Here is a 20,213-nt window from a genome sequence, read left to right on the forward strand (position 1 = left end):
GTGCTTACATTTTTTCTAGAATAACTGAAAAGAAGATTTTTTATTTGGCGCCCTGCTATAGTAACACACATGGATTATACAGGTTTGTTACAACTACTATGGCCAAGATGTGATTGTTAAATTTCCAGATCACTTGTGAGGTTATAGTAGCGATTGTACAACAATTGCATACAATGGCAATTACAGCGATTGGATAAACGTTTTCATTGTTAAGGATGCTCAAATCCACAAATATATACACAAAATAAACAAAGGGCACACCGACCTAGTGCATTATTCTAAGACCAAATATTTATTATAGTAAAAAAATTTAAGTATTATACTCACAAAATGGCTATTGTATAAAAGCTCATCACATAATCCAACATAGTTCAATCCATAATTCATCAACTCATGTGACAGAAGATGAAGATCCAATAGGCTAGGACTAGCCTCTACCTCTGTCACATGAGTTGATGAATTATGTATTGAATTATGCTGGATTATGTGATGAGCTTTTATACAATAGCCATTTTGCGAGTATAATTCTTACCACTTTTTACAATCATAAACAATTGGTCTTAGGATAATACATTAGGTCGGTGCTCCCTTTGTATCTTTTGTGTGGTTTCAGTGTTCCAGTGTTCTATGACGGCAGCAAGACCTTACTTACCCGTATAGAACCAGGATGGAGATATAGCCTACTCAAATATATCCGCATTTTATTTTTCAATTACAGCAAATTAAGTCTAAAGCTGGCCAAACATTATCAGAATCTTGTTAAAAACATTTTTTTTCGAAGCATTCATTAAACTTTTTTAATAGTTAGTGGGGTCAAGTTGACTTTCATTTTCAACTGCAGTGACGACAAAATTCGAAGGATCAGAAATGGAAAAATTTTCTTTAACGAATGCATTTCTAACAATGTATAATGATTTTCCTTTGGGAAATTACATTCTTTCCAAAAATGTAAAGAATCAAAATTGAAGTACCTATGTCAAGTCTCTAAAGGTATTATTGAATGTACTGGTGAGATTTTTTTTTTGTAAGAACGTTCATATGAAAAGCTATAGTGTATTTCCAGCCTAGAATGATTCTGCCCTTAAATCTTTCTAAAGCTAAAATATTTTTGTCAGGTGTTAGAAACTCTAAAACATTTTTCTTGCTGTCTATTTCTACACTGGAGGGATTTGCACTCTCTACTTGTCCTGGTTACTAATGTCACCGAAATAGAATCTGAGGGAAAATTCTGCATTTTTAACTGTCAAAAGAACAGGAATAGAGGAAAAATCTTCCAGTGCGGACACTTCAGTTTACCCAAAATTACTTTTTTAAATCAAATCCAATTACTATGAAGAAGTTGTAGTGGATGATACAGTATGGCCAGTTATGGGCAAAAATATTAGCACCTTTATATTTCTATCAGATAATGCACCACTTCGCCCAGAAAATTGTTGCAATTACAAATGTTTAGGCATTGTCAGGTTTATTTCTTTTATTTGTATTGGTATGACACAAAAGAAGTGGAGAAACTAAAAGCAAAATCTGACACATTCCTCGCAAAACTCCAAAAATAGACAGAAATTTGAAGAAAAAACTGAATTCCAAGTTTGTGATGCACCTGTAATTTGTAATTAAACTCAACTGTATCAATTAACAGGTGCTGACAATATAGAAATCACACCGACATCCAGTTAAAATGGTGAAAATTTGAGCAGCAAATAATTGTCTAAGGATTTGAGAACAAAAATTGTGGAAAAGCATGGACAATCTCAAGGTTACAAGTCCATCTTCAGAGATCTTAATGTTCCTGTGTCCATTGTGCGCAACATTGTCATGAAGTTTACAGCCTGTTGCACTGTAACTAATCTCCCTGGACATGGACAAAAGAGAAACATTTATCAAAGGTTGCAACAAAGAATTGTTCGAATGGTGAATAAAGAACTTCGATCAACTTCCAGACAACTTCAAGCTGACCTTCAAGCACAGGGTACAACTGTGTATAACTGTGTATACGACGCCATCAGAATCAAAAGGAACACTGTGGTCGGGGAAACCAGGAGGACCTCACTGCTAACACAGAAACATCAAAAAGCCAGATTGGAGTTTGCCAAAACTTTTGAATGTGCTGTGGATCTACAAAACAAAATTACAGCTTTTTTGAAATGAGACCTTTAAAAGCCTTTAAAGAAAAGAATGCAGTCCCTACAGTCAAACATGGTAGAGGTTCACTGATGTTTTGGGGATGCTTTGCTGCTTTAGGCACTGGATGTCTTAACTGTGTGCATGGCAATATGAAATCTGAAGACTACCAGAGAATTCTTGGTGCAATGTAGGGCCCAGTGTCCGAAAGTATGGGGCTCTGTCAGAGGTCATGAGTCCTACAGCCCCAAAGCACATGTCAAAAAGAACCCAGAAATGGTTTAAAGTGGATGTAAACCCACTGTCATTCTTTCGAAACTACTGCCATTGTGGTTATCTATAAGGATATACATGCCTTCTGCATGTATCCTTACCTGTCAAATGTCTCCCCTCTGTCTGTTATGAGATGTGAAAAACTACATATTCTGTGGGTGGGTCTGTTGCCTGGAGCTCGGTGTGTGGAGTCGTGATGTCAGTAGACTCCCCGCCCTCCTCTCCACTCCGCTTGTCAGCATGCATTTTCTCCTGTGTATTTCTTACACTAAATTCTGCTATGATCACTAACATCCAGTCAAATCCCAGAACAGTAACCACATGACTTCAGCATGCCCAATCATGCTGAGGTGTGGAACAGCCAATCCTGGGAGAGCTGCAGAAGAAAGGAGTGGGAGCGGGAATTAAAACCTAATGTCTGTCTCAGGCTCCTGCATGAGATATGTAAATCACCTGTCATTCACAACAGGGAAGAAAAATTGACAGGGTTTTCTTTGTTTGTCTGGATTAACTCTTTATGGCAAGACTGGGCACAGATGATCTGAAATCCTATACTATACATTGTACCAGCCAAAAAAATATATATATATTTTTGGGTTTACATCCACTTTAAGACAAAGCGCTGGAGAGTACTGAACTGGCCAGCAATGAGTCCAGATCTAAATGCAATAGAGCACCTGTGGAGAGATCTCAGAACAACAGTTGGGAAAAGAAACCCTCCCAATCTGAGAGACCTGGAGCAGTTGACAAAACAGTGGTCCAAAATTCCAGTAGAGCTATGTAAGAAACTCACTGATGGTTACAGGAAGCGATTGATTTCTTTTTTTCAATTTTTTTTATTTGTAAATAAGTGGAGGGGCCGGTCCGAGCTGGACCACAACATATACATACAGTCCAACAGAGTCATCAATATCAATACATGAACATAGGGAGACAGTAAGACAACGTAACGGTAAGGCGTTTCACTCGGCTCTTATCAGTAACTGGTCTCTGTAGGGTCCCTGCCTTCCAAGGATGGCAACAGGAGCCTAAAAGCCTGGGAGCCATAACTATTCCCCCGTATTCTACTCTGGGCAGTCCCGACAGGTCATCTCTGTTTTTTTTTTTTCCCTTTTAGTGGGCGTAACCATCTATATGTGGATGTGGATCAAGATTAAGGGCCCGGGAGGACCAGCCTCCTCCTCCATTTTCCGAGTTTTCTGCAAGGGAATGGGGTGGAGGCTTAGTGGGGGTGAAGGGGGAGAGATGGGGAGAAGTAGAGGGAAGAGAAGGGAGGAGAGAGGGGGGGGGTGCTGCGCAGGCAAGGGTGTCCCAAAGCGCCCTTCACGGGCGTTAGTTACATAGTGGGTTTCTGAGGGTCGATAAATTATTAATGTTTCTCATGTCTCAAGGCAGAGGTCAGTCCTGCTCTCTTAGGGACTGTCCCTCTTCCGAATATTTAAACATATTCCAGATCTGCCAGGTTTTGGTATATGCTTCCTGCCTTTGTTGGCCAGAGAGGACTAGATCCTCCATGTAGCTGATCTCGTCCACCTTCTTAAGCGAAGCGATTGATTTCAGTTATTTTTTCCAAGGGGTGTGCTACCAAATATTAAATTGAGGGTGTTAATAATTTTGTCCAGTCATTTTGGGCATAATTGCAACAATTTTATGGGTAAAGTGGTGCATTATCTGACAGAAATGCAGGGGTGCCAATATTTGTGGCCATAATTGTACTGTATAATAGGAAATGGCGTACTGATATTTGGATACTACTAGATGCATGTTTATGTAAGTGAAGCTTGCTGATAAAAATTAATCAAACTGAATCTCACAGGGACCTCTGTGATCCAAGTGACAGCCAGCGATGCTGATGACCCAACATATGGCAACAGTGCCAGACTTGTGTACACTGTGCTGGAAGGGCAGCCATACTTCTCTGTGGATCCACAAACAGGTACCTTTCAGTGAATGCGCTTGTGTGACTAATATATAATTAATATTTCAGAGGTATTTATTCTTTCTTTAAAAAGTGTATGTCCACCAGTAAAGCATTTTTCAGATGGAAAATGCTTTACTATATTTTTCAGAAATATTCAGATTATTAGAAGCTGGTATCCATTTATTAGCTTATAAATTCAAGAGTGGTATTCAGGTTTCCAAGCCTGCTCTTGCTTTTGTCTTTGCAAACTTGGCAACATCACACCAGGGTACACTTAAAAAGGGAAACGTTCATAGCGAGGAAGTCCATAGTATTACATCATATTAATCTGATATCCAGTTCTCTTAAGCTATGGAAAAGTCTAATTAATAGCATACTGCCTAATGAGGAGATGAAATTTAAAAACATAAGATGTTCAAATACATTTCTGAAAGTGAGGGGGAGGTGGTGTGATACCCCAGATACACTGGTATAAAATAATTACCATATGCCTGATTTATTATTCTTGCCAGGCGTATTACTCTTAACTTTCATGGTGTTTAAGTATTTCTTAAATTTAATGGCTTTCTCAGAACAATTATTGTCCTTATTTGGTACTCTTTTATAACAATTGTACTGGGTTTACAATGCTTAAGTAGCGTAATAATAATAATTAAAAAAATGCACTATTCTGTATGCATTTTAGTGTTAATTTGTTTAAATACTGAATTCTACGCACAACTGAATTATATTCTGGTACAAGCTTATTAATTATAAAATTAGATCTGATAGGATTCACCAAGCATTTCCTTTAGGATTAGTCCTTTGTATTATGTATTCACTGGGAAAATTGTGTTAGATCAAATCTTGCTAGGATGAATATTGGTAGTACTGTAGCAGTTATTTTTCACTTATGCACAGGTCTTTGAAGGAATGAATCTTTGGATGAATCTTGTTAATAGGAATGTTCTTTCATTAATTTGCCTGCATGCTTTCCTTGGTGCTGAAATGGTGAAGGCTGTGTAGTGCTTTACCACTAGGAGGGTTAATGTAATATTTAAAAGAAATAAACATTTTGAAAAAAATGCATGTAGGTTAATATTGCCATAGCAAGAGAGCTGCAAGCATTCAGCCCCTCTCCTATGCTGATACCCATGCTAGGCACGATATTATGTGCTCAGGGGCATAGCTAAAGTTTTATGTTTTAAAAGGGGAATAATATAAGTTTATTTGTGTGTGGTGTCTTTTTTTTATTTATTTTTTACAATTTTCACTAACATGCAAACACTAGTGGATTGGTTAGAGATCCAAGGGACCCCTAAAACCAGTTTAATGCTGACCATCTACTTGCCCCCCCCCCCCCTCCATGGGGATAGCAGACAGGTGAAGCATTGGCCTTCTGTTTGCGAATACCACCTCCTGGACCCCCAAGAAGCACCCCCCAAATGTTGAAGGGCTGATACCAGCATATCAGGGGAGTATTAGCTCCCTTAATATGAGGATACAAGACCAACATGCCTGTCATAGGTGGCTCATTCATTCTAGGAGCGGGGAGATGCTGTATTTTTAGAAACACAAAGCATTTTTAAAGATACATTATCTACTTCCAATCCAGGAACAGGGTGAATAAGGTAAAAAATAGGTGAATGTTTGGTGAAATTCAGAAGGAAGTTACATTCACTGAATAATAAACAGGATGAATAGTACCGTAAAGTAATTTCCTATTGAAAAACCGATGTTGGGTGAATCTTGTTTGATTACATTTTCAAATGGGTGAATCTTGTTTGATAATATTGCCAATGGGTGAATCGTATTTGAAAACTGTTGTCAAAAACCACTGTGATAAATGGATGGAATCAATAAATACTTGATAAACTAACTGGTTAATATAGGGTGAATGTTGGTTGAAATTATTGTTGAAATATTGTCTAATGCAATCTTATATGTTTACTATATGTTAATATATGTTTTCATGTAAAAAAAAAGAAAATTATATATATATATATATATATATATATATATATATATATATATATATATATATATATATATATATATATATATATATATATATATATAAATATATATATATATATATATATATATATATATATACGCACATACACAAATCTGCCCAATGTTTTTTTTTTTAAGAAATATACCTGCTCTGTATGGTATGTTATTGCTTTTGTCTTTTCTTTTTTACCATAAAGCTCAACTCCAGGCAAAACTTTTTATTTTTTATTTTGGAAAGACGGGGAAGAGAAATAAGCACTGTGTTGATTTTACTGCAGTGTGCAAACCTATCGCTTTCTGTCGGGAAGGGTTATTTAGTAGTTATTGTTACTGTCTGTGTCTTCCTGGGTTGGTGACAACTGTTCCCCTGATTTCTTGTCTTATTGTCACAGGCAAAGGAAGTACGGTGAAATCTCCCCAGAAAGGTCATGTAATGCAATAAAAACTTGGCAAAAGTATTTACTCTTCTAAAGTCTTTAAAAAGGGCTTTGGCTGTTAGTTTTTTAGACATAGTAATATCTGTTAAAACATAACTGTTTCTCCAGGTGTGATCCGCACTGCTATCCCAAATATGGACCGTGAGACCCAAGATGAATTCCTCGTTGTCATCCAGGCTAAGGATATGGGAGGCCATGTAGGAGGTCTCTCAGGCTCCACCACAGTTACAGTCACCTTAACAGATGTAAATGACAATCCACCCAAATTTCCTCAAAGTAAGTGTACTGAACTTTTATGTCATCATGTATTTTTAGTTCACATTATGTGAATTATGAATGTATAACTTTATGGAACATTAGCAGACAAGATTAGTAGGATTGTTACCCTTACTGACAATCTGATATCTTCCCTTGTCAGCAATAGAAGCATGGCAGCTCAAACCATATACAGTACATAGGGTTGTGACAGCACATAAAGCTTGCTTCAAAAAAATGTTTTTACTTTAAGTTCCAATTGTGGAACTTATATGTAATATCAAAACCTTATAGGCAGTGTTTTCCTTGCTTACACCCTGACTAGTGTGACTTAGCCAGTGGCTGAAGTAGCTCTGATTATGCCAATAAAAGGAATTAAAGCACTTTATCTTAAGCTTAGCTGCTGTGTTTGTGCTTTCTGTTGTAAATTCCAACCCGTAAAACCTTGCTATAGCAAACCAGCCTGGGAATTTTCTCCTAATTCTATTTTATTTATACATATACATAAACAGGTTTAAATTATACAATTAAGAAATAATAAGCCTGTGGGCTTGGACTGGCCATCTGGAAATTCTGACAAATGTAAATCTTGCTATTTGTTGATTACTGCCTAGTCCCAGAAGGCCCTCTCTTAATAGGCCAAGAAAGTAATCTTCAATGCATGCATATCCCGCATTTGGTTCCCAATAAGTAAGGTGGTCTCAATTTATAACATGGTCTTTAGTGGTACTCATCAGAAATCTAATGTGATAGTCCAGTTTTGTGACCTTTCAATTTATCTAGTGATCAAGTAAAAAATACTTCAATGAGAGCTATTTCCAAGTCTATTTGACAGTGTGTGGGGGGGGGGGGCTCTCAACACCCATCTGTTTCACATCTATTATAAATGGGCCCCAAAATCTCTTGTGCAGCTGCACAGTCAGCACAAATATGTCTGCCACTGGAGGTCTTGAATAAATTCAGCCACATACTAATGTGGGTTGACATACTGTATCTTACAGGCTAATAGGTGTATTCAGAGAGAGTTAGGCCGGCGTATCAGTAGATACGCCGACCTAACTTGGAATCTGCACCGTCCTAAGTTTAAGTGTATTCTCAAACTGAGATACACTTAAACCTATCTAAGATACGACAGCCTGCGCCGTCGTATCTTAGGGTGCAATATTTAGGCTGGCGCTTCCATTGAGTTCGGCGTAACATATGTAAATAACTAGATACGCCTATTCACGAACGTACGTGCGCCCTTCGCAGTAAAGATACGCCTTTTCCGTAAGAGATACGCCGCCTAAAGATAAAGATGCCCCCTAGGTGGCGTAGCCAATGTTAAGTATGGCCGCCGTTCCCGCGTCGAAATTTGAAAATTTTACGTTGTTTGCGTAAGTCGTCCGTGAATAGGACTGGACGTAATTTACGTCCACGTCGAAACCAATACGTCCTTGCGGCGTACTTTGCCGCAATGCACACTGGGATATGTACACGGACGGTGCATGCGCCGTTTGTAAAAAACGTCAATCACGTCGGGTCACAGTTAATATGCATAAAACACGCTCCCCACATCCTCATTTGAATTAGGCGCGCTTACGCCGGCCTATTCACGCTATGCCGCTGTAACTTAGGAGGCAAGTACTTTGTGAATACAGTACTTGCCTCTCTGACTTACGGCGGCGTAGTGTAAATACGCCGCCGCAAAGATGCGTGCCCCTACCTGAATCCAGCTATAAGTTTTTTATAAACTCCAGCTTCTCTATGTACCAATATACCATAAATGTACCTCTGCTGCAGAAAAGAAAAAGCTTTCTCTATATTCTAAAGCAGGAATCACCTCAGCCTTCAGTATCTCCTATAGAAAGCTCCTCCATTAGTTCCTGGTATTAGTCCTTTGGAACGTGAAAACTGTTAGAAGGAAGTAGTTCAGCAGCTGACTCCACTAACACACACCCTGCATAAGTCCTCCCTCTCTAGGAGATTGTTCCCACCCTCCTCTGCAATTACATGCAGACATTGTCAGTGAGCATCAATCTCCCTCAATACATACCCAGTGTTTTCCTCTGTTGATCAATTATTTTGTACCTTACTTTCATTTTGCATAGATCGTTCATTTGTCAGATTGTGCAGGAGCTGAGCAATCACATAACAGCTGATGTGGAGCAGAGCTGTAGTATTGAAAACAGGAGAAGTGTGTCCCTGGAAGTCTGTAAAGCTCACCATACACTATACAAAATGATTGCACAATCTCCTTTAGATCCACCATTAACTATGTAGTTCAAGAGACTGCCTGGTTGGATACAGAGTGATTGGATAGATAGGTGTGTCCTCCTAATATATAGTCTTGATAAATCTAAAGGGGCTTGTACAGAAACTGTACAATCAGATTGTATAGATTTCCATTAATTGTCAATGGCACCCCTAATGCTAAATCAAACACGCATTTTGGCAAGTATAAAACAAGCAACAAACGTGGCAAAATGCTCAGTAAAAACCACGCAAACTACAACAAGCCAGAGTGTTCCTTGAGCTATTTCGCTGCATGTAGGGCAGCTCTATGCATGTCGCAGGAAGAACGTGCCAAAAAATGTGAGCCGTGTGAATGGTGACTATGGCCCGGATTCACAGAGAGCGGGCGCACAATACGCCGCCGTAGCGCAAATAATATACGCTACTCCGATGCAGCGCAGAGAGGCAAGCATGGAATTCACAAAGCACTTCCTCCCAAAACTGTGCTGGGTTTCCTAGGCGTAAGCCGGCGTAGGTGGAAGTGGGCGAGAGCCATGGAAATGAGGCGTGACCCCATGCAAATGATGGGCCGAGCGCCAGACAGATACGTATAATGAACAGCACATGCGCCGTCCCGGGGACGCATCCCAGTGCGCATGCTCACAATCACATCAGGACAACTACCTAAGATACGCCGGATCACTGCCTACGGCGTGAACGTAACCTACGCCTAGTCATATTCACGTCCAACGTAAACTACGTAAAATACGTCGGCTTGTGTTCCCTGGTGCAGACCTTTGCATGTCTGCTGCTGAGTTACACCTCCTTTATGGGCATAACTTTACGCCGGACGTATGACTTTACGCACACTGTGCCGGGCGCACGTACGTTCGTGAATCGCCGTATCTCCCTCATTTGCATATTTGAATAGGAAATCAATGGGAGCGCCAAATGCATCCAGCGTAAATATGTGCCCACTCTACGCCGGCGTAGGCAAGTTTTGTCGGTGGGATGAAGCCTGTTTTTAGGCGTATCTTAGGTTGTGGGTCCGGCGCATATTTGCACTTACGCGGCGTATCTGGAGATACGTCGGCGCAAGTGCTTTGTGAATCCGGGCCTATGACAGCTGAGTGTCTCCGCCCACTCTCTCCCATGTACTTGTATAAAGCTGGCCATGCACTATGCAATCTGATTGTACAATCTTTGTACAATATCCTTTAGATTTACCAAAGCTATAGAATAGGAGGACCCACCTGAACAATCTATTCAATTTGTATCAAATCAGGCAAGCCTTTGCACTACATAGCAAATAGTAGATTTAAAGCAGGTTGTACAAATTGTATGGCCACCTTAAAGGAAAAAGTAGGAAAGTGGGTGGAAATAAAATCATTCTGTGATGCAGTAAGACAGTGCATGATGTAATATGAAGTTTCCGGGATGGTCACATGATGATACAGGAAGTGATGGGCTCAGAGTGAAGTTTTTAAAAATTTGAACAGAGGGATGAAGATTCACAGCTGCCATGGACTAAGTAAGTGGGAGATAAGCATACTGGCATGGCTTGGGCATAAAAGACATTAGAAAATGCTTCTATTTATTATAAAAAGTGAAACTTAGACTATAAATGCTTCAGCCGACTTCCCTACCTAGTCTAGCATGACGTTACATTTTAAGAACTGTGTCAAAAACGTCCTAAATATGCTGAATTCTACCTTTATAGAGGTCCTAGATTTGATAATTTTGGATTTTGGATAGTTTACTTAGTTACATCTTTGAAATGCTTTAAAATATACTGGGTTACCAGATAATTAAATAAGCATTAGGAGCAATAATCATCAAATTAAGGACTGGGGCATCAAAGGATTCAATCTATTTTTTTCACAGGCCTGTACCAGTTCACTGTGTTAGAGAACACTGTTCCTGGCTCTCTGATTGGCCGACTGAGAGCATATGACCCAGACATTGGTGAAAATGCAGAAATGTCATATAGTATTTTGGATGGTGATGCTGGAGACACCTTCACTGTAATGGTAGATGCTGTGGGTCAAGATGGCATTCTTAGAGTACAAAAGGTAAGACTGACACCCCATGGGTGCATTTCTTTTTTTAATAATATGTCCAGTTGGATAAATCAGGATGTAGGATTTTATTTAAATTTTTTTTAATGTTCACTTTAAGCAGAGAGAAAACACAAATGTTCCCACCTTCCAGCCTGAGCTTATCTGGCCTCTTAAACAAATGGTGGTAGTTCAAACTCACCTTAAAGTCGTGTTAAACCTAAAAATATGTTTTATATTGCAGCTTACTGATCAATAAATGTGGTGGCTGCATTTGTATTTTCTTATATTTTTTCCCTTTATTTTCAACTAGTGATCCAGGCCAGTAACACACTTCCTAGATTAGGGTGTCTCCATTCTGGATAGAGGAGCAACAAAGACACACATTATCCTCTCCCTAAAATTATCATAATACTGTCCACAGGGACAGTATTATGATAATTTTAGGGGGAGGATAATGTTAGATGCACCAGATGGACTTGACTAAATCTTGCCATAGATGGATCAAAATTTGGCTGGTTCAGCAGGAACTGGCAGTCTATGGTCAGGCTGGTTGAGTCGATCGATCGACTTCAGTACAACCAGCCTGTTGGATTTTTTTAGTTCGATTACTGCCAGAGGTTATACTGGCTGGCAGTGATCGTTGTATTTTGATGGCTAGGAAACCTCCCACTGTCAGAATATAATAGCTCAGTGGGTAGAATTCCCCCATCAACACTGACTGTGTTGATGGGGTAATCGAGCAATCTTCTTTACTTCAACTCATGGCTTATGGGAAAAAAATTGAATAATGTATGGCCTGCCTAACAAGTTAAACCCAAACTCCTGTTAACACCTTTTAGGCAGTTACAGACACAATTTTGTTTTTCCTTTTGTTATAAGGGTTTTAAACAAATGAATAAAAACGAAGCACACCGGTTAATGTTAAAAGGTTTGTCTCAACCTTCTAAATGCTACTTTTGCTGGACAAATGGTCTGCTAAAGGAAGTTGAAAAATAACAGATTTACTGGCAGGATCACCAGGTAAAAATAAAGGGAAAGGGACTAAAAAAAAAAGAGAGGTGCAGCCACCACATCTAAGGATTGGTAAGCTGCAATATACGTAATACATTTTTATTTTGGGGTTTAATACCGTTTTAATCTGCAGCACTAAAGGGACTGAGAACTAACTGATACCATAAAAAAGTGTATTGTGCATAGTCCAACCTACATGCCTGAGTATCCAGTTTTTCTACGGTAACTTCCCTTTCTGTCTAATCTTTCATTTTTCCAGCCTCTAGATTTTGAGTCACGCCGGTCCTTCACATTCCGTGTGGAAGTGATGAACACTGTTATTGATCCTCAATATATTCGCCGTGGACCTTTTAAAGATGTCACAACAGTAAGAGTAACAGTAGGAGATGTGAACGAGCCACCATATTTCTCCCAGGACCCGTATATCCTAAATGTTCAGGAAAACCTCCCTCCTGGAACTCTTGTAGGGGTGGTCGAAGCTAGAGACCCTGACTTACAAAGCAGATCTATAAGGTAAATTATATAAATGTCCAGCAATGTTTAAATTACATTAGCATATATGAAGCATTTTTATATATTAAGAAAAAAAACGTACACGTAAGCTTCATGGACAACATTTGTAGCAATACATGAAGGCTAATGACTTACTGACCACATGATACTGTACAAATAATGAATTTTAGTATCAAACTTGTTCATACAGTTTGAAATCTGACCAGCATCCATTTAGGTTAATAACTAATGTATAGTGTCTACTTCTTTAGGGTACGTATCAAATATTGTAATTAATGGCCCTAGAATAGTTGCTTTTGCATGGATCCCATAAAGCAAGTGATAAGTCTATTCATTAAAATAACATACTTGCCTGTTGTAAAAATGATCACCTAGTGCCATGATCAACAAGCAACATACCTCTACAGACCAAGGTTTTTTGTTCATGTATTGACTGATTGAACTTAAAGTAGAACTATAGGCAAAACTTTTGTAAGCAAGGGAGGGTTTTTTTTTCACCATCTGTGTTCCATTGCAGAGATTTCCCTTCACTCCCTGTCCCATAGCCAAAGAGGAAGTGAAGAGCAATCTCTGCAAATTACGGGAATTCCTTGGGGACCCCCAGGTCACCAGAACTAGTGTCCCAATTAGAAGATTTCCCCCCTATTACTTTTCTGGGGGCAACCCAAAATTTGGGATTTTCTTTACTTTCAACAATATTGGTAAACAGAGAAGGTGACTCTCCTTAACAGGGGCACAGACAGCAATAAAAACTGACAGGTGTTCAGATCCCTCTCCACTTTATCCAACAATAAAAAAAGATTTGTTCCTTTAGCTATACTTTAAGACCTTTATAGTTAACCTGTGCCCAAACAAAGCATGGGTTCACTTTAATGGCTGCCCCACCAGCTGCACATGCTTACCTATCTATTTATTACCCACAGCTCTATTTGGCTACTGAAAACAAAGACAAGAAATCCCGTATGAGCTCCAAGTCACACCCTTGAGCTTACACGTGGCCAAGAGCTTTCTCCTTGCCATTATACAGAGCTGGGTGCTAAACTCATGAATTGCCCCATACCATTGCTGTCACATAGAAAAAAGTGGAGTGGGTTACATACTCCCAGTATCCTGAAGTGCCAAGAATTTATCTTAGCTTTCAGTGGCCAAAAGAGAACGTCAGGAAAGCCAATTGAAGCAATCTATATGCTACTGGTAGAGGTACCATTAGGGTTGCCACCTCATCCCTTTAAAAAGGAACACATCTGAATTACACAGGTTCTGTGGCTGATTAAGGTGGTAATTAAACTCACTTGGTGCCTTATCTGCATTAAATTAGCCTCAGAATCTGTGTAATTCAGATGTGTTCCTTTTTAAAGGGATGAGGTGGCAACCCTAGGTACCATTAAAGTAACCCTGGTACTAGAGTTGATTTAAAGAGACCGTGTCACCAACCTTTAAAAATGAATGCCAAAACACAGAAAAAATGCTTACTTGTATAGTGTTTCTCGTTCTATTGCTTTTTTCTTAATTTACTTGCAATGTGCAAGAGAATTTGACCACTCCAGGACGTCTTTACCCTATCAAAGCCACAGTTCCCCCTCCTTCCTTGCACATCATAACCTCTCTCCTCTATTTAATTACTGCCTTTGCTGGCCTAATTCCTCTGCCCCTCCCTTCACATCCTTACAATATCTTTTATGTAGCTGGAGGGGAAAAACTATAATGGAATTGATATCATGAAACTAAAGAGTGCAAAATCTGGTGCAGCTGTGCATGGTAGCCAATTAGCTTCTAACTTCAGCTTGTTAAATTAAGCTTTGACAAGAAAAAACCTGACAGCTGATTGGTTTCTGTGCAGAGCTGCACCAGATTTTGCACGCTCCAGTTTTAGTAAATCAACCCCAGTGTGTCATTTGAGTGACAGCTATGAGTCTGTAGGGGCTGCTGACATCTTATCCAAATAGCGGTGCCCAGCAGCTTTTGGATGCCTTCACAGGGCTTTTACAGGTAAATACAATGCATAAAATAATTTAATTGCAAATGAAATCTTATTGGTAGATTTTTTACTAAAATAAATGGTCTGGTGACAGGGTCTCTTTAGGCATGCTTTGCATTTGCGGAACCTTGCAGGTTTTAACCTGAGCTGAAATTGTGCACTTACAATGCTGCACTAATATGTGTTCACTGATACTATAAATCTGATTATTTACGCTGTCTTACAGTCAACTTACATTAGAGACTTTACTTTGACTGATGTGAGAACTGCATATTCTATACACAGAAGGGCTGGCTTCTGCTTGAGCTTAAGAAAAAGCTCTGACATAATCGGATCATTCAGTCCTCTTTGGTTCAGTATACTGTATGCAGAATTGAAGGAGGGGACCACCAATGTGAGAGTGCTCAAATAAATCACACAAAACAGTATTTTGTGCCATGGCAACAATTTATGAGTGTTGGTTTAAATGTAAAAACATATTATGAAAAATAAATCTGCCAATCTATAGGCAGCTCTTGTGTTTGTGACTTTAGGCTATTGAAAAGATCTCAAAATTGAAGATTCCTTCAATGATGATACGCATTTTTGCTATCTGAGAACACTTGTTTCAAACCATTTCTACAAGATGATATATTTGTTATTATAAGAGATGCTGTGAGATTGAATATGGCTAGAACCAGCAACTGGTCTATTTTTAAAGCCTAACTCCAGATTTTCTGTTATTTTAAATATTTTGTTTGGCCCAAACAATTTCCTTTACTAATTGTTGCAACCACTGCACATACAGTATACAGGTTAATGGGCCAAATCCTCAAAAGGGATACGCAGGCGGAACTGCTGTTGAGCCTGCGTATCCCTGTGCCTATCTTTGGAACTGATCCTCAGAAGCAGTTTTCCAAAGATAGGCAGAAGATCCGACATCTGTAAGAGACTTACACTGTCGGATCTTAGGATGCAGTACCGCATCCGCCGCTGGGGGCATTTTGTGTCGAAATGCCACCTAGCGTATGCAAATGAGGACTTACGGAGATCCACAAAGCTTTTCAGCTTTGTGTTTTCTGCGTAAGTTTACGTTTGCATACGTAAAATTAGTTCTGCTTTTACAAAGTGTAAACTAGTTACACCTTGTAAAAACAGACCTTTTTTTCGAGCGCCACGATTTTTTTTAAATTTTGAATTTTATTTTTCGGCGCGTAATTTTTTTTTACCCGACGCAACTTTATTGTCCCGTCACAATCCACAAAGCCCGGCGTAACGTAATTTTGCGCGCTGCCCGTCGGGAAAATGATGTCACGAGCATGCGCAGTACGGCCGGCGCGGGAGCGCGCCTCATTTAAATTGTCATCGCCCCCTGCAGAAGAGGACCGCCTTGCGCCAGAGACATTTAAGTTACACGGCCGAAAATTTCTAGGTAAGTGCTTTGTGGATCGGGCACTTAGGTAGAAATTTTCCGCCAGTTTAACTTAAATGGTAAAAGTTAAGTTAGGCTAGGTTTTTGTGGATTTGCCCCTAAGTTCCTAAAGTGGTATGCGGACTTCCCATTCTGTTCCCGGAACAAAATCACGTTGGGTTGAGCTCTGCTTAGCCATTCACAGGAGGCTTTGTATTTTATCGATAAGTACAAGGCTTCCTCTGATTGCCTGATGTGGCAAGGTAGGTGGATGAAATCAAAGTCTCTGCCTCAGTCAAGCACTGATAAAATACAAGGCAGCACTCAGCCCAACTGATTTTGTTCCTGCAGCAGATGGGAAGACCCTATACCACTGCCTGAACAGAGCACTGCATGCTGTATATAGTAGATACTACATACAGTTTTTACAGCGCTGAAAGCGGATGCAGCCATTACAATCTAAAGTTTTTTTATTTATGCCCAGGCTTAATTACCAAAGTATAACTATGTTACTTACCATGACGACAGTTTCTTTCAGCAAAGACAAATACGAACCTACAAAAACCAGAACCTGCACAATTTTAATAATTAAAAAAAACTGAATATTCAGATTTCTTTAAACGCCCAGTTATGACCTGTTCTCTTCAAAGTAGAACTAAATACTTTGGCCCGGATTCACAGACAGCAGGCGCACATTACGCCGCCGCAGCGCATCCCCCTGTGCGCTACGCCGACGCAGCGCAGAGAGGCAAGCACTGCATTCAGCAAGCTATTGCTCCCCATGCTGCGTCGGCGTGGCGTAGATTTCGAAGGCGCAGGCCGGCGTAGGTGGAACTGGGCTTGACCCAAGTAAACACATGCAAATGAGGCGTGACACCATGCAAATGAGGGTCTGAGCGCCAGACAAGTACGTTTATAGAACTGCGCATGCGTCGTGCCGTGGACGCATCCCCCTGCGCATGCTCACAACCACGTTGGAACAACTGCCTAAGATACGCCGGATCACTGCCTACGCCATGAACGTATCCTACGCCCAGCCAGACTCACGTCCAACGTAAACTACGTAAAATACGCCGGCTTGTATTACTTGGTGCAGACCTTTGCATGTCTGCTGCTGGGTTACACCTCCTTTATGGGGCTTAACTTTACGCCGGACGTTCAACTTACGCGCACCACTCGTAGCCTGCGTCGGGCGCACGTACGTTCTTGAATCGCCGTATTTTCCTCATTTGCATATTTGAATGGCTGATCAATGGGAGCGCCACCATGCGTCCAGCCTAAATATGCGCAAGTATATAAATATGCGTAGGCAAGTAACGTCGGCAGGATGAAGCCTATTTTTAGGCGTATCTTAGTTTGTGGGTCCGGCGCACAGATGCGACGGTGCATATTTGCACTTACGCGGCGTATCTTGAGATACGTCGGCGCAAGTGCTTTGTGAATCCGGGCCATACTTTTTAAAAAAAATATTTGGTCAGGTTTTCTTTTTTTGCCCATCTATATCTCATTGGGGAAATTTCCCTTTAATTTCCATCACAAAGCCAAAGCAGGAAGTGGAGAAAAAAATCCCTCAAAAGTGAGAGAATCTGTGCTTGTCACCAGAACTAAAGCCCTCATTGGATGATTTGCCCTCTATTCCTGTTCTTGGGACAACTCCAAATCAATGATTTTCTTTCAATTTCTTTTTCAGAAGTAAAGGTAATCAGGACAAATAGAGAGGGTAAATCTCCATTACAGGGGTACACACAGCACTAACCATCTGACTGGTTTCCTAAGACCTCTGCACTTTACCTAATATTTCAAAAATGTTGTTATACTCTCTGCTCTCTGTAGTCACCGGCTCTTTGCTTTGCCCCTTTAGCATTCACTGGAGCGCTGAGCTGTGCAGGGGGTGGGAGGAGCTGGCTTTGTCTCCCAGTGGCTCACTGAGAGGCTGAGCCAGCTGCCAGGCTATGCTCCTTGGTGGATCCTGTCTGTAAAGTTGGGATTGATCCAGCGCTTGGACCAGCTGAGTGACATCAGCGTGCTTTAGCTTGCTGTTGGATGAAAACGGGTCACAGGAGTGCAGAATGAACTTCACTCCTGTGATCCATGGCTTTGGCCATACTTCTCCTTTAAGCAACATAGAAACGTGTCCTGTTTTATGTCAGCAACAGTGTTTCCAAATAATATATATTTTTTTTTTAATAGATTTCTTCTTAATGCTTTATTTTCCTCTCAGTTACTCTATTGATCCCCTCTCTGACCCTGAGGCGCTTTTCTCTATTGACCCTGAAGATGGAACAATTGGAACAAGTACTTCCTTAGACCGAGAGATCAAGAAAGAGCACAGTATTACTGTAATGGCTACTGAGAACGGTGAGTGAGATCATTTATCAAATATTCTAGTTTTAGATTCTTTATTAGATAGACAACCCATAGTTTGAGGGATTCATTCTGTTAATTTGTCCAATTGGCAAACAAGCCAAGCATCTGATGGCATTAGCCACATAAAAATGGCTGGCTATCCAGTTGTATTATACAGTTACGCCTTATATGCACGTGATGCAACCAGTCAGAGCATTGCTAGTGATAATCAGGAAAGGTATGGGCATATCATTTCTTCTAGATATTTGCAATCAATTAGGGATCATACCTCTTTCCCTACAGGAAAAAAAGGAACATTCCTTTTCATATGGATGTGCCAGTCAGAAACCTCTCCTAAGCCATGGAGAAAGGTTGAGGTAGTTCTTGCTTTTATGATCAGAGTAAAGTCAGGTATGACTCTCTGCCAGTCAGCCCTATTTGATCTGTCCTCCGAGAGAGAAATTTTCATCTGTAGCTAAATTAGAAAACGTATCAAGCTTCATAGGAATATTTTGTTGTACATCACTTCAAACTCACAAACTGACGCATTTCTCTTTTTTTGTGTTGTATGTGTTGTTTTGTGTATTCATATATCGTGTTGTTTTATATGTTTCTGTTGTGTGTTTTGTTTTCTCTGTTGGTGTATTCTTTTCTTTTTCGTTGTGTGTCTTTGTTGTGTCTCTGTGTTGTGTTTTTGTTTCAGACAGCCCCTCCCAGGTGTCACAAGTTGGCGTTGTCATCCAGGTACTAGATGTCAATGACAATCCTCCAACACTCGCTGAAGTATATAAACCACATGTATGTGATAATGCACAACCTGGTCAGGTATGTTCAGCTTGTATACAACTAAAAATTGCGCTACTAATACACAAAAAAGTGCAGCGTGTAAATAACATTAACAACTATAAACAATACATGTGCAAAAAAGTCCTTGTGATGAATGAATTCATAAAGCAAGTCCTTGTGAATAAACAAATTCAATTAAAGGAATCCACCACTAAGTAATCGTGCAGAGCCTTCACAGAACAGCACTTCACACCCAGTGAGCAGGGACGCTTACCAGATGTAGTAGACCACCTATTGCTAGGATGGTTAAACAGACAGGCTTAATATGCCTCTGCGGGGCGTGCAAGGGAAATTCTTCTGAGAAGTTTCCAGTATGGAACCTGACCCTCTCTGTGAACATGCTCAGACAGACCATGGCAGGAACAAAGCAGCCAAAATAAAAGTCATAAAGGAGAAAAGGGAACTCGTGTGATATCATTCAGACAGTTTATTGAAATAACAAAAGCCAATCAGCTACTTACAGAGTTAAAAACATCAATCTTGCTTGTAAAAACATATTTTCTAGCAAATTTTCAAATATGAACACAGGCACCCCAGGGTCACATGGATCACGATGGCATCAGCACATAGCTCCGCCCGACATGTGTTCATCACACGTGATGTCTTCCTGGGTCACTCGGCTTGTAAAAAGAAAAAATATATATCAAAAGAAAAAAGTAACAGTAAGATCGGTAGTCGCTGGGATGGGCTCCCAATCACGTGATTACTGCAAAAGCCAATTGCAGTGATCACAAAACTGGGAGTTCATTTCACCAACTCTTGATGGATTAAATTGTGACTGGCTGTAATCCATGGCAGCATGGGTGTGCTGGGAGCGCCTAGTGAGCGTGGTTCCTGGTTCCAGGTCATCAGT

General features: G+C 40.2%; 1 protein-coding gene across 3 annotated transcripts in view; it reads left to right on the forward strand.

Annotated features, from left to right (window-relative positions):
* Window positions 1-20,213, forward strand: part of CDH24 (cadherin 24) — a 117,359-nt gene that overhangs the window by 85,645 nt on the left and 11,501 nt on the right. For all 3 annotated transcript variants that reach the window (XM_040354176.1, XM_040354192.1, XM_040354183.1), the window contains 6 exons: window positions 4,211-4,330; window positions 6,856-7,023; window positions 11,101-11,288; window positions 12,547-12,800; window positions 18,390-18,526; window positions 19,218-19,339. In XM_040354176.1, coding sequence (XP_040210110.1) covers window positions 4,211-4,330; window positions 6,856-7,023; window positions 11,101-11,288; window positions 12,547-12,800; window positions 18,390-18,526; window positions 19,218-19,339 — 989 coding nt within the window. The remainder of the gene's footprint in view (window positions 1-4,210; window positions 4,331-6,855; window positions 7,024-11,100; window positions 11,289-12,546; window positions 12,801-18,389; window positions 18,527-19,217; window positions 19,340-20,213) is intronic.

The sequence above is a fragment of the Rana temporaria genome, chromosome 1 (genome assembly GCF_905171775.1).
Source record: "Rana temporaria chromosome 1, aRanTem1.1, whole genome shotgun sequence".
NCBI lineage: Eukaryota > Metazoa > Chordata > Amphibia > Anura > Ranidae > Rana > Rana temporaria.